The sequence below is a fragment of the Polistes fuscatus genome, unplaced genomic scaffold (assembly GCF_010416935.1).
Source record: "Polistes fuscatus isolate 324 unplaced genomic scaffold, CU_Pfus_HIC Scaffold8, whole genome shotgun sequence".
NCBI lineage: Eukaryota > Metazoa > Arthropoda > Insecta > Hymenoptera > Vespidae > Polistes > Polistes fuscatus.
In genome coordinates, this window is record NW_025113162.1 from 5878223 (window position 1) to 5894607 (window position 16385).

General features: G+C 29.7%; 2 protein-coding genes across 3 annotated transcripts; both read right to left on the reverse strand.

Moving 5' to 3' along the window:
• Window positions 1-1312: 1312 nt before the first annotated feature.
• On the reverse strand, window positions 1313-9639 carry LOC122525209 (pinopsin-like). Of its 2 annotated transcripts, none has more exons than XM_043647894.1 (6): window positions 8592-9639; window positions 7822-7916; window positions 4727-4837; window positions 2869-3128; window positions 2645-2760; window positions 1313-2543 (listed from the first exon to the last, which is right to left on the reverse strand). In XM_043647894.1, the coding sequence occupies exons 1-6, from the start codon at window positions 8793-8795 to the stop codon at window positions 2331-2333; spliced, it is 999 nt and encodes a 332-aa protein (XP_043503829.1). In that variant the 5' UTR covers window positions 8796-9639; the 3' UTR covers window positions 1313-2330. The 2 variants fall into 2 exon arrangements, with proteins under 2 accessions (XP_043503829.1, XP_043503830.1); XM_043647895.1 differs by having other exon boundaries at window positions 1313-2562.
• Window positions 9640-9735: 96 nt separating this feature from the next.
• Window positions 9736-11038, reverse strand: LOC122525210 (proteasome subunit alpha type-3). Its single transcript, XM_043647896.1, has 4 exons — window positions 10890-11038; window positions 10716-10798; window positions 10230-10621; window positions 9736-10141 (listed from the first exon to the last, which is right to left on the reverse strand). Exons 1-4 carry the CDS (start codon window positions 10908-10910, stop codon window positions 9873-9875), a joined length of 765 nt encoding a protein of 254 aa, XP_043503831.1. The 5' UTR covers window positions 10911-11038; the 3' UTR covers window positions 9736-9872.
• Window positions 11039-16385: the final 5347 nt, after the last annotated feature.

Genomic DNA, 16385 nt, shown 5'->3' on the forward strand with positions numbered 1-16385 from the left:
ATCTTCATTATTGTTATTGTTGTTTAGATCGTATCATTGGAAAATTAATCATTACTGAGATATTCTAAGATTAATATTTAAAAGTTCGAATCAATATTCAAATTACAGTCGAGTTGAACTCGTAAAAAGTAAAAGTTTAACTGACGACCGTCGCCTGCGAAGGAATAGTGGGGATACGAGAATTCTTAAAATTATATTCCCCTATACCCCCGCACACGGGTTCGTAACGAGATTCGACATATTGGTCATTGCAAAAAACATTTACAAAAATATTCATGAAAAGAGGAGTCATAAATTTTAAAATTTAAAATGTTCTTTTCATATTAAAAATACTACGATTGAAGTTCAAATATTGTGTAATAGAATACAAAATAAATCTACAAAAAAACATTCACGAAAAATACCACTTCGATTATCTCATTAGTAGATGTAATTCCTTAATAATAATAATAAAAAAAAAACGAATTTCACTTTCTCTAAAAAAATAAAAAATCGGTATATAAATGATATCCATTTTTGGGTTCCCCCATCGTCTTTAATACTTTAAGTTTCGACGTGTCACGAGAAAGTTGGTAGCCTCGAGCCATTTATTCTTCTCGTTCTCTCATTCGTTGCTTTTGTAATACGAGATTCTCGCAGTTACGATACTCGTTAATTTTTTTATTTTGTTTTATTTTTCATTTCTATTTAGCAAATCGCGTCGTTTGATAAAAGAAAAGAAAAGGAAAGAAAATAAAAGAAGAAAAAAAATTCACGTAGATTACGTTACGAGTCGTCGGTTCGATAAAATATTACGATCACGACTAAAAGCGATTGTGCCAATTGTATAGCGAAACTTGGACGACGTCGATATGCGTGCGTATGTGGGGAAGAGTGGACAAAGAAAAAAAGAAATCAATTTATTTTTTCTTTTACTTTCGACCCTTCCCCTTCTTTTACTTCTTCTTCTTCTTCTTCTTCTTCTTGACTCGAAATTTTTTCTGAAAGAATTCTTGCGTAAATTATTAGTAAGGGTAGATTTTTCTTGAAATATCCTTTTCAGATTTTCGGGTATACGAAGGGAAGGGAAGGGAAGGTAAAACGACGTTGGCGGTCGTAAACATTTTTCTTATGATTTCACTGTATTCCTATGGTGGTGTGATATAATCGCACGTGTTTCGACTTGTGATCGTTCATTTCGTACGGCTTGCTTGCTTGCTTGCTTATTCGCTTACACTTGCTTACGACGGACGAGGACGGGAAAAAATAGCAGGGAATTATCGCGATGGAATGAAAATGGCACGACGGTGAAATTGATTTCGTGATTCTCTTCTTCTCTCTACTGCGCAATTATTTTATTTCAAATAGAGGATGGTAAAAATATCGTACAATGGTGTTGTTGTTGTTGGTTGAGATTCATTTTCTAAGTACTACGTAAAAAAATACAGAATCCTCGGGCAACAATGGTCGAATAACGGTCGGAAAGGGTTTTCCTTTGAACATTTTATATCTCCTTAAAATATCAATCCACGCCACTACCCAAAAATGAAAAATCCAATGTACTGGAGAAATAGGATTTTCTTTTCTTTTTCTTTTTCTTTTTTCGGAAATAAAATTCAATCCAAAAATTTACATTTCTTAACGTGCAATATTCGAAATTATTTAGTCCATATCTTCGATAGTTATTTGGCAAAGTAAAAGCACTCGACGATGTTTTTGGAACCTTTCCTATTATGAAAACATCTCACGTTTCTCTCGATAGTGCCTATGGATAAACGAGTCTTAGCGGTTGATCCTTTTTACGTGTTTATCATATACATTAGCTATACATTTAGAAATAATCGTGTCGAATGTGTACTTCCCTTGAAAAACACAAGAGTGAGAAACAATTAATATTGCTGTTTTTTTTATATGCTCATTATGAAGAACGTTCATTCATATTTCCTTTTTTCTTTTTTAATAATATTTATAATTATATACGAGAAATTAGTAAAATTAATTGCAACAAATTGTTCATTGTAAAACACACATAAATTGGTCTGTCATAAAAGACAGATATAAATGTATTCTAACTGTTGCTGAAAAATATATTACAAAATACAATAAAAAGAGAGAGAGAGAGATAAAGAACACATCGACGGAACGAAAACGATGGAAACGTTAATCCAAATATGTATATATACGTAATACATACAGATATATATATACATGTACAGGTATATATCGAAATATATAATATAAACATACGTACTAAATTTTGAAAAAATAAGATTAATCTTATCCGAGTTACAATATTCACGAGTGATATGTATTCGAAATCCAAAAGTATCCAGGATTCCGATTAGCCGTTTTCAGTGTTTCTGTTCTTGTTTGTTGACGAACGTGGTCAAAGCAGTCTGTTGACTGCCATTCGTGCCGGCACCACCAATATCACGAATACCAAGTATCTTTTTCAAAGACCGTGGAAATTGAGTATTTAATCCAGCGTAAATGATAGGATTGTAACAAATGGAAGACTTTGCTAGGAGAGCTGGTAATACAGCCACCGAGGGTGACGGCTTCGCCTGGGACACAAAAATCTTTCTACCTTGACAACATTCATATCTACATTTTTTCTTTTTTTTGTATCATTTCTTTCGTCGATTTGCTTATTCATTGAACTTACGTTGAAGTATTGTGCCGCGAGTGCAAGAGCAGCATAAGGTGACCAAGCGATGAGAAATGCGCTTATCATCAGTGCTACCATTCTCGTTACTTTAGCTTCGCGTCTTCCTCTGGCGCCTGTAAATATCAAAAATAAATGAATAAATAAATAGAGAGACACCGGGGGATATGTGCAAATATTTCCGTTCTCCTTTTATTTAAATATTATTTATAAAATTTTCCTACCGGCTTTTCTTTCGACTTTTATGGTGGTTGTTAAAATTGCGAAATAACTTGTGACTATAATAACAACTGGTAAGACGAGTCCGAGAGTAAATAGAAATGCTATATAGCTGTCGCTGTTCGTAGCAGAATCGTGAACTTCCCAGGACACGCTGCAGGATACGTTACCAGCTTCTGGACCGTAACTTCCCCAACCGAAAAGGGGTGGTAGAGACAAGGATAGCGCATATATCCACACCGCAAAAGCGAGGAACACAGCGTGCCTGCGTTAAACGATTAATTTTCAATGAATCGATTGTTTTATTATGCACCGTTTGTGAAAAGCTTTTAGATGAGAGAAAGAGAGAGAGAGAGAGAGATTTCGCTAATGCACTTTTCATCGTAAAATTCTCGTAATAAAATATATCTCGTTACCGTTACGATTTTACGTTTTTATTTTCTACATTTATTTATATATATATATATATATACGTTTTTGTTTTGTTAAATTTTGGTTCTCTTTTTTATTAACGAGCTCTCATTTATCTTTCAAGTCACGTAGCTTTCTTATTCCCTTATCACAGACGAGGTGTTAGGATTATTTCGTAGTGAGGTAGAAATTCTTATTACTCTAGTCTCCAAATACAAAACTCGTTAGGACGTAAAAAAGCATCAAATAACTCCTTAGGAAAGAGTCTCGAATAGGGAAAGAAAAAGGATTAGTTCTGTTCGTAGATAATTCGCTTTTATTTACTCTATTATACGAATTTCTTCCCCGAGAGAAGTAACGAAGTATCTACTGCAATACTTTGGTCGCTGATAATTGACTGACGTTATTCTTCTTCAAAATGAGATAGATAAAGAGAACGAAAGCAAATAATATATAAGGGTATAACAAACGAGAGAAGAACGTTGTCTCGCAATCCATTTTTCTTTCTCTTATTATTTTTTTTGGATTATTTTATTACGCATTTGATTGATATGAAAGGTATAATTGGTATATAGTACAACGTTACAGGATATTTGTTCTTTTCTCTTTTAAAAATTCTGTACCCAGGGTCTGACTGATTCTTTTATTTTTTTTTTTCGTTCAAAGCTGTTACTCGTAAATTGAATTAAAGTTTAGCTGGATTCGTGGCCAATTAAAACTTCCTTTCTTTGACTTTCTGAACTTGGTAAAATGTGGAACCGGTCAGTATGTTTCAGAAATTATTCAATTAATAGATATTGGACAATTTTATTTGATTATTAAAAGACACTGTGAATCTCAAATATCGAGAAGTGAAATAATCGTTACGATTAAAAATTCCATTATTGTATGCCAGAGTGCAAATTATTCATTTTAATTATCGTTTAATTGAAATTTTAGAAAAATAAAGAAATAAAAAGAAGAATAAAAGAATCATACTATTCCCCGTTCTTTTATTATTAATGATTTAATTAATGTTGTTTTAATCTGTTATTAATTACAGACCATGAAAATCTTTCAACGAGAATAATTTTATCGTTGATCACATCGACTAAAATGTATCAAAGAACTAATCTTTTTCATTGTCTCTTTCATTTGATAGAAAAGAATTTAAATGGGGTTGATCCTGGTTTCAAAAACAGTTTTTCCTCTCATCCCTTAAGGATATTTAATTACTCAAAGTATTCACGTTATTCGAATAACTTACAAGGTATTCTTTTTCATACTGATTTCTTTTTTTCACGGGCATAAAAGAAAATCATTAAAATAAATACGAATTGGTCGGTAGGCGTATACAAAATTTCTCATTAATTTTCGTATCGGACGAATGGGGGGGAAAAATATTCAATTTTAATTCGACGTTGAGGCAACGTTATCAAATATATATTTATGAATGTAACTAATTTTACTTACCGAATCGACAATGCTTTCATCGGTCGGGTAATTAACAACCATCTTTCAACAGCCATCACGGTTAAGTTACCAATACTAGCGAATCCCAACGTGGACATGAACCAGGCATACCTTTAACATTAAAATATTATTAGTAATTCATCAAAATAAATTAATGGAAAAAAAGAGTTTAATAGAAAGAAAAAATAATGTGAAATGAAACTTATTGTATTATCATGTGGAAAATGATTAATTGATTCATATGCATATATAGATCATTAAAATCGTACATTGTGTTACGCTTACTAGATTTCTGATTGAAAATTATTGATATGGGATGTTTAAGATGAAAGTTTTATTTTTCATGTCTAACAATTGGTCATCCTTTCTTTGTTACTGTTATTTAAAAGATTTTTTAGTATCAGAATCAATTTAATATTCATTAATGTAAGAATAATACAAAGAACATTTGTAAAAAAATGACGTATCTATTTATATATATATTGAATAAACAATTTAATTTGATATATTTTATTGTTAAAACTAATGTACTTTAATTTAAACAATCCTAAATATTATTAGAGTAAAGTACTGTATTAGATTTACCTTAATTGATTGTTAATTAATCTAAAAAATGTGTATTATAGTCCAAAATCATGGAGGATATGTTTGACGTACTATTCTCTTCGAAATCAAACAGTAGACTGAGACGTTAGTTCTCTATGATAGTACTTTTATTCAATGTTGTTTATACGACTTTTCGAAGGTTGTATATGTATAACGTACATAATGATCGAAATCAATAAAATTACCTCTAACGGAAAGTCATATAAACAATGTTTAATAAAAATAAAGTGTTTGATTTCGAAGAGGAAGGTACATCAAAAGATAAATTAACGTTTTTAGATTACAATATACATTTTTTTCGATTAATTAACAATCATTTAAGGTATATCGAATACAGTACTGTACTTTACTAATATTTTTGATTGTTTTAACGTTCCTGTACAGCGATGATTTCGAGGGTAAAATTTTCGTCTAATAGAATATCAAATCGTAATTATTTAATATTAAAAATATGTGAATAGGTATGTAATATTTAATACAACGTATGTGTGTTTAAAATGATCCTATATATACGTTCAGTTTATTAAAGAATTAAAATAATTGTTAATTAATCGAAGGAACTGTATATTGTTGTTTAAAAGCACCGAGTATATGTTCGGAGCACCGTCCTCTTCAAAATCCACCGTTAGACTGCTTTTTTGTCATCTGTGAAAGTTCTTTTATTCAATGTTGTTTATATGACTTTCCGAAGATTACATATGTATAACGTACATAATACTCGAAATCAATAAAATTTCTTTTTATGGAAAGTCATGTAAACAACGTTTAATAAAAGTACTTTACGTCGAACATATAATCCGTGATTTTGGACTATAATACACATTTTTTCGATTAATTAACAATCAATTAAGGTAAATCTAATACAGTACACTGTACTTTACTAATATTTAGGATTATTTAAACTAAAATACATTTGTTTTAATGTTATTGACCAGCGATGATTCCGATAATGAAAAAATTTTCATCTAATTAAATATCATATCGAAATTGTTTAATATTTCGAATATATAGATATGTAATTTTTAAACAAATAATTATCGGTCGATGTATTTTATACACGCACAGATACACACATACTACACTTATACAAAATTCTTCAATAATTTCGTTCAATTCTCGATCGTCTATAGATATTACCTTACTTTCTCTTTCTTTTTTTTTTTTTATGTCCTTTCATAAAATTTTATTATTACCATCGCCTAAGAAGTTTTATTACAGAAAGGTACAAATATAAATGTGTTTAGGTACTTTTGTAATTAGATATAAACGCGTGAAAGTTCGATGATGTACCCGTTACTAACAAAAAAACACACGTATAAAACAGATAAATATATTTATTCTCGTTTCTTGTTTGTTACGATTTCGTAACATATATATTTATATATATATATAAAAGCAATTAAATGAAATTAAAAAAAAAAATAATAATAATAAAAAAGCGAGAGAGAGAGTTGCCATTTCAGTACACGACTCAAACGTGACCGCCAATAGAGGAGCCTTATTAAATTTGCAAGGATCGTTTTTTAAAATTCACGAGACGCGGCCGTCCTTCAGAAAAGTTTGCGACATCGGTTCGTTCGACTATTCGACGATGCAGTTTCACTTCTTCATGAAACTTCGTTATCCATAAAAAATATGGTCCATCCAAAACGTGACGAACCATTGTGAATGAAACAAAAAGATAGATAAAAATCTACGTGTATGCTTAAACAATCTTAATCTGATAATAAAATTTTTGTTTAATTGTACGCTTATATAAACGTATGTATTTTTATTAATTTTAGTTTTTAATTGAAATGTTATTTTGATTGTTAAATATACGGATAAATAAATAAATATGAAATCTAGTAAAAGGTAATTGAACAAATATTTAGGAGCAGCATTTATTCGAAAAATAAAAATTCATAGGGGAAATCAAGTTATTTTTATTTGAACGATCATACGTAAATATATATATATATATATTATATATGTCATGGAAAATATCAAATTTAAAATAAAATTGTTTGATAACTAACTCAATAGAGATGTATATTATATGTTCGAGCACAAATCATTTCAGTAATTATCGTTTCTATAACTACTTGTACATATATACTACTGTTCGTTCATTGCTGTCTATACTCAATCGCATTATTATTATTCGAGATCATTATTAATAATGAATTATACATAGTAATTAAACAAAATTAACAAGTTTGAAAATAAAAATTGCTCGAGTACTCCCAAATAAACTGCCGAAATAATTCAATTAAACGGTAAATGGTTATTATACCGTGGTGACTTAAAGTATTTCAAACTCATTTTGTTATGTCACTGAATAAACGAGCATTAATGATCTGGAATTAATTAAACAAAGCCGATCTCTCCTATTGTGTAGTAATCTATAGCAATATTCATGATTTTTACCTTTCGGAACACAATGCCGTTTAATCTATTCATTGTTACGTTTATATATGTGTACCATAAATAAAGTTTATTTTTGTTACCATAGACACATGTCATAGCCCCAATACCATCCACTAGTTATCGCTGAAGTCATTGCCAAAGGATTCCCCAAAGCAGCTACTAAAAAATCTCCAACCTTTGAAATAAATATTTTTTATGTTATTTTGTTTCCGTTAAATCCTTGCTTTTATTGTTCTCAAAACGTATAATTTCTTTTTTATTTTTATATCCAAGATGATAAAAAATTCAATTGGTATTGATACAATGTAAAAATTTAACAAAAGCGATGCTGCATCTGACATCTCGATTATTCTCATTTATTTTTTTCTTTTTAACAAAAAAGAGCTTGCAAGGAAGCAAGGACAAGATCGACCAGCAGTTTATATCCCTTATTGAAAACCTTTATCCCCTCGAGGAAAAAATACGTTACTCTTAATTCTCCACTGAGTACCTTGTGGTACTGAACTGGATAATTTAGCTGGGATTGATGTAATAGAGAGAGTTTAATTTAACACCATCGATGTTATTATTAAAAATCGAAAATTTTATTTATTGCGAACGTGAAAGAATAATATTATATACTTTAAAATTTCATTCAGATAAATATCATCGATTGTTAATAATATTTATTTTTCAGTTGTTAAATATAAAAATATACGATCTTTATAAAAAAAAACAAACAAACAAAAAAACATTTAAATGTTCATTGATGTAATTCGATCTTACACGCGTGGTTGATATTTTATATATAATTTTTCTTTCTTTTATCTGTTCTTAAATAATAGAAAAAAAACATGCGTAAAATACTTACAACCAAATTGAAAAGAATTACATTGACAGGAGTCCAGAGTGATTGAGCATCCTTGACGATGATTATCGCCACAATTAGGTTCAGAGTGAAACCAAAGAAGCCAATGATACCGAGTGCAATAGATGCACCCACGTAAATGCCTGCACTTATTTCTTCATTGACAGTGACATTCATATGATTTGTTTCTCGAAAATAAGGAGACATGCTCGTGCTAGCTCAACGTGATTCGTAATTTGTTTAAAAATAATACACTCTCGTAGGATAACACAAAAGAAAAATAGCCGCGTTAAAGTCACGTGTCACTATTTAGTTAAATTTTTTTTTTCCACGAGAGAAGTTCGCGGGAAAACTTGCCAGCGTTTAATCAAAGTAGTGAGGATATTTCGAAGTCACCCTATCCTTATATGTTCGCTACCCTCTTTCCTCCCACCACTTGCGCCACTCGTTTTCTCTCTCTCTTACTCACCCACTCTGGCTTCAAGCAACCCCCAAATGATGAAGCAGCATGCGCGAAATGAAGCACACCACTACACTCTCCTGGACTATTATTGTTTGTATCTTTCACGTACACATATAAAATTCGCCGGTCCAAACCATTAATTGTATTATAACAATAAGTACAAGCACATTTAAGTTAACCGACTAGAGAGTAATTTAAAAATATACATTTTTTCTTTTTCTTTTACATATAATAGAAGATAATGTGTTCTTATTATTATTTTCTTGAAATTAAATATTCGTTTTTTATCTCAAAATGATTACAATCGATTACTGTTTTCCACAAATTATAAGTGAAAAATATAAACGTTTGTTAAAATTTAAGATGTGAACTTGAAAAACTCGATATTTGATGACATAAAATTAATCGATTTAGTAATTATTAATATTCCTTTCGTCCACGAATCGTCGTTGGCTGAGAAAAAAAATTTTAAATCCCGTGATAATCCCTTCAAAGAGATCATAGTCGTTAATGCTGGATTATTGTCAAGGGCGTTCGATAAAACGTCTGCGCAGTTGATAATAATTGGTATGACCTATTAAGGTTACGGGTAACAAGTTTTTCCTTTTTCCGTTTTTTAAAAATTGTTCCAACAAATAATATAACGGTTTTAACGAAACTGTGTAAAAAACGTAAAACATGTTATTTAAAAACAAGATGGTATTTTTATTCAGCTCCCTCATTGACAATGACGATTCCTTTTATCAAACTTTTACTTAAAGGTTTAAATTATGACTTACGATATAAAATATATGTAGTGTTATTATTATTTCTTTTTCAATTTACATGTCTTCGGTATCACTATCCGAATCTTCTACCATTGCTTGACGCGCCTTAGCCTCTGCTTCTGCTTTTATATCTGCTGGTACACGTTCATGCTTTCCATTGGTATGTGCACCTACCCAACTCATTTCTAATTCGAACTGTTTATCTTTTAATTCATCGTGTACTAAGTAAATTATGCGTGCTGCTTCTTTCACTAAATCTTTACAAGTCATATCGGATAACTTCAATTTCTCAATTTCTGTCTTCGCAGATTGTTTCGCTTTGCCTGATTTAAAAATGGCACAAAAAAAATTAATCTATTAATACTATTTGCATTCAATTTCATTTGCAATAGTTTAAATATCATTACTCACCTACTGCACAGCCATAGTAACCATAAGACACACCAGAAGGATCAATCATATACATTGCGGGACCATCTGATTCATGAGCTCCAAGAATTACAGAGCAACCATAAGGCCTCACAGCAGAATACAATGTATAAGCATGCATATACATAGAAACACGTTCGTTTAAGTACTTTAGAGGAATGCCTATACCATATTGAGAACGGTAACTAGCAGCCTCCGATCTTGCAGTTTCCGCTATCTGTCTTGCATCGGAAATAAGGCCAGAAACTGCCATGCCAACGTGCTGATCTATATTGAATATTCTTTTATTTGCACCTGGCTCATAAAGCTTAGAAGTAATGAGTTTTTCTATAGCAAATACTACACCATCCTTCCCTTTTAAACCAATGACAGTGCTGAAAATGATAGATAAGTGACAGAAAATTAATCACAGTTTTGACAGTACTATGCACCAATTGATTTTTTATAAATTATTAAACTAAATATTACCCTCCATTTTCAACAGCTTTTTGAGCATATTCCACTTGAAAAACACGACCATCCGGTGAAAATTGGGATGCAGACAAGTCATACTGAAATATTTGAGGTTATATCATTAACTTTTCTTTAAAATACCAACAGAATATTATAACATTATAAAAACAATGGTGAATATATATTTACCCCAGTGCCGATTGAACTCATGTCTCACTGAATTTTTTGAACGAATATTATTTGCTTTGAAAATAATAAACAATTAGTTATTAGCCGTAAGAACAGTGAATAGGCGTTTTAATAAAACCAATTCGTCAGCGCCACTAGGTATACAACTATAACATATCTACCTGACCTCTTTCGTTCGTTTCTGCAACTCCTAATCTATACATGTGTCAAAAAATGAGCGCAAAAAAGTTGGCATAGAACCATAAAGATTAAAAGCAATGATTATATGCATTTAATTGTTACCTATTTGCTAATTCGAAATCCATAATTGCTAACAATTTTAATTAATTATTTAATTAGTTATTGATAATTGAAAATGTGAAAATTTTTTTTTTATTTCTTAGTAAAGCAACGTAATTGGCCACAGCAGAAAAAAATGAATAAGTACACTAAATTGCTAACAAAATGTTTATTTAAAATCCATATCTTCTAACTTTATTAATTAATTATTTAATTAGTTATTAATAATTACAAATGTGGAAACGTCATGAGTAGGAGATTTTTTTCAAAGTGCACTTGCGCCTTGAATTTGTGGTTGCGCATGCGTATAACATATTTTTAACAACTTTTTAATGTATAGTAGATACTTAATATGATGACGGTACAATACTATAAAAGAATGCAATATTCTTTGATAGTATATGATAGTATATGTAGTATAGTTTTATTGTAATATAGAATTTTATATAATTATATTTAATTTCTAAATATATATACTTTATTAATCCAAACAATCAAAATTGAACATTATAAGTTGATATCTATAGAAATGATGCCGTAAAACAAGATATATATGATTGCGTAGAAAAATGCATACCAATGTACATGGAATTTTTTTCTACGCAAATATTCTTTATCCTCGAGATTATCGTAATCTTTCGATTATATCATTTAAAAGTCATTTGTTAGAATAATCGATTAGTATATAAGAAAATTATTTACGTTAGAAAATATTTTTTAATTACCTGAGATTAACAGGACGACGTAGTATCCGTGCGATCTCCAGCACCGACGTCGCAGAAAAGAAAGAAGAATAATCAGCAAAGAGCCCTGATTGGCTGGTAATTTTTCAGAAGACAAGTGATCAATCAGAAATTCCCAATTACCATATAAAAATGTATTTCACGCACACAAGCTTGCCCCGTCACACGTACGTAACTCGGCTTTCTTCATGACTACGCTAGTCAAGCTAGATATGATAATTTATTTATTAAATAAATACAAAATTTATTCTATTTTACTATTTTATGTACACGTATCTTGTTAATATTTAAAAAATAACGAAAAGAATAAAGATAATATGCACTATAAACCTTATCACACCGCACAGAAAAACATAAATAATTTATTTATTACATAAATTAAATATCAATTTTTTATTATCAATTATAATTATCTAATTATTAATCCAATTAATAATTATTCTTATCTAATTTATTTTTCTATTAGGTGTATACGTTCCTTGTTAATATTTAAAAAAAAACGAGTAAAATAAAGACAATATACACTAAAAACTTAATCACATTGCAACGTTCTGATTTAAACATTCCTTCCATTTTTATGTAATTTTGTTTAAACTAATATACGTTTGTTTTAACGTCCCTGTGCAATGATGACTTTAGATAATAAAATTTTTATCCAGAAAAATATCACATTAAAATTATTTTATATTCAAAGTATGTTAATAAGTATGTAATGTTTAAATCAGTACATATGTGTTTAAACAATCTGAAATATAAAGAGATTGCATTAGAATATTAAAATAATTGTTAAATAATCGATAGGAATGTCTATTGTTGTCTAAAAGATCGGAATGTATAATCTATGTACCGTCCCCTTCGAAATCCACCGTTGAAATGAGACGTTGTCCTCTATGAAAGTACTTTTATTAAAAGTTGTTTATAAGACCTTCCAAACGTTACGCATGTGTATAAAGGGTGTCATATATCTAATACATAATCTTTAAGATTATAACGTTCTGGTTTAAGCACTTTTATCATTTTTATGTAATTATTTTAATGCTCTTGCGCAATGATGACTTCGGGGGTAAAATTTAGCTGCAATATCAGAAAAGTGCATTAATGCATTAAAATAATTGTTAATGTATACGTAATGTACACGTATATGGAAATGAAAAATGAGATTACATTTCTCTAAACAATTATACAACCAATATATTAAAACAATGAATAAACAACATACTAATGGAAAATGTGAATTATTAAAGTTTAACATTATGATAGAAGAAAGTGCTAACCTATTAGCTAGTACACCTAATAGAAAAATAAGTTAGATAAGAATAATTATTAATTGGATTATTAATTAGATAATTATAATTGATAATAAAAAATTGATATTTAATTTATGTAATAAATAAATTATTTATGTTTTTCTGTGCGGTGTGATAAGGTTTATAGTGCATATTATCTTTATTCTTTTCGTTATTTTTTAAATATTAACAAGATACATGTACATAAAATAGTAAAATAGAATAAATTTTGTATTTATTTAATAAATAAATAATCACATCTAGCTTGACCAGCGTGGTCATGAAGAAAGGCGAGCTACAGCAAGTACATGTGTGTGAAATATATTTCTATTGGTTATTCGGAATTTCTAATTGGTCACTTAACAAGTAAATAATTATCAGCCAATCAGGGCTCTTTGCTGATTATTCTTCTTTCTTTTCCGCGACGTCGGTGCTGGAGAACGGACGGATGCTACGTCGTCCCGTTAATCTCAGGTAATTAAAAAATATTTTACACCTTTCTATTATATATCAAACGATAGCTACACACAAGATATTCATACGTGAGTGTTTTCAAAACGAAATATTGAAAAGTTCGATAGATATGTGAGAATATAACATCGATATATCTCGACGTCCCGCCAATTTCACCAATGTTACTTAACAATATTTCTTCTAATTTCTAGCTTTTTTCACAATATCGATACTTACTACCATCTCTAATGATGCTCTAATTAATTATTTTTCATAATTATGTATTCAAAGATCGTATTTCGTGTTAAATTAATACACATACACATACAGGCATACATACATAAGTATAGGTTAACCACTCGTACACATACACTCATGTATTTGATTTTCTTTATATTTTACTAATGTAATCTTTTTTTTCCTTTTTTAGGTTACTGTGCATTGGGAAAGTCCAACAGGAATACATATACTCAGTCTAACAGTTGTGTTTACTCTTTTTTTTATCTTCATATTCATTGAGGTAAGCGTTATTCTTTTTTTAAGCCATATAGAAATGTATAGAAAGAGTGAGAACGAGAGTGAGAGAGAGAGAGAGAGAGAGAGAGAGAGAGAGAGAGAGAGAAAGAAAACAAAACATTCACCTACAAGCAACTATGAATGTGTATGTATATTTGTAGGAATTTCTCGAGGTAAAAACAGAAGAATAACCGTCGAAACGAAACGTAAACAATCGAGCACCGAGCATTCGATACCTCTACGAGAATACGCAGAGAGATCTTCATTCCCCTTCCGTCCTTCAACGAGTAATGATCTAACGAACGTGACGTATTAAACTATTTATTGATTTTCTTTCTAATGATATCTAACGTTTAATACTTCTAAATTCTAACATTAAATACTTTAATAAGTTTCTAATTAGATAGAATAGTATAAAAAAGTTTTATTTTTTAGATTACTCTTCATTGAGTTATATATTATAACTTAAAAAATTTTCAATTAATATTTTAAATAACAATATTACATACTTTGTATGTAATATTATACAAGTAGTGAGATTAAGGCAATTAATATTGCTTGAATTTATATTGATTCTTTATGATAAAATATCTTTGAAAGTGTGCAATGCCTTCAGGAATGATTTCAGGAAATATTGTAATATTTAATTGTATGTAATATAATTTTTAGTATGTTTCAGCTTTTCAGAGTTTTATTTAATTTTATTTTATTCATCGTCATCCTAAGGGTAGGATACCCATCCTGCAGTCATCAATGAAGACTAAAAGTAAGTATATTTTCCTATCAAACCTTTCTATGATAATTTCAATGGTTTTTTATTGCGAAGATGATATTAATTGCTCTTTTTCTTTTTCTGTTTCAGAACATCATTGCAATCGAGCGCGTAGGCAATGAGGTACTCGTGTGTTGCATCGTTAAAATAAAATATAAAAAAGTCGGAAAGTAGAGTCAGTGTTGTTCGCCGTGTGTAAAAATTTCGTTTGTCGGTAAAGAAACTCCGTAATTTTCTTTTATTTGATTTAAATGTGTGCCCATCGTCATCCTAAGGGTAGGAGACCCATCGTACATTCATCAATAATGAATAAACGTAAGTCAATTTTTATTTTAAACATTTTCTCAATAATTATAATAATGTTTTTATATCAATGGCCTATATAATCTTGTTTTTATTTTTGTTTCAGATCATCGTTGGAATAGTGTTACAATTTATTAATTAAATTCATTTGGAAATTCGTTTAACACTAGATTTTTTCATTACTGTTTCATTTACTATTTTTTAAAAACTTACAAAAATTGTTTGCATGAAGAAATGGGTAGAGGGGAGGAATTAATATTTACATATATTTCATTATGGTATTAAAAATCAACGTATATTTAAAAAAAATAATATTAAAATTTTATATATATGTAGCATATGTAGCAAAGAAATTTGAAATGGAGAGTCAAATTGGTTTATTGTTAGTTCATTAATCTAGTGTTAATTGAATTAACTGCATGTAATGCAGTTGTAGAATCAGTGTTAGTGCATTGTCATCGTCATCCTAAGGGTAGGAGACCCATCGTGCATTCATCGATGGAAATACAAAGTGAGTATATTTTTTTATTTAATAATTCAAGAAACATTTTAATTGTTTTCAGTAATAGTAATGATATTAATAGTATTGTTTTTTATTTCTGTTTCAGATTGCAGTCGTGCGCGAAGCAATATACGGGAGTGTTGTATCGATTAAATATAATTAAAATCACGGATTAGAAGCACGTTCGTTCGCTCCTTTCAATTAGTTCGTGTTACGCGATTGTATTAGAAATTTTTTATATTAAATTAACTGCGACCAAGGCAGTAATTGCATTAGACTTTGTTCGAGAAAAGTTGTATATTTATTTTAAAACAGTCGCACAGACTGTTCGCGTATTAGAGTCAGTGCATCAATGAAGATTTTTTTACTTGCATTGACTGTGTGCAAAGCAGTCTTTGAAAGCAGTTGTAGAATCAGTGATCGGGCGCATAATAAATTAAAATCATACGCGAATTAGAGCCAGTGTTGTTCGCCGTAGAATAAAATTTCGGTTTCGCGATAAGAAACTCATCTATAGTTTCTTATTTTCGTTTATATCGCGTTTTTAGATTCACGCGAGGTGCATCGCCATGGTGCAATTGAGTTTTATCTCATTGGAATGCATTGTAAGTATCTATTTTTATTAAAATTTTATTCGTTTTT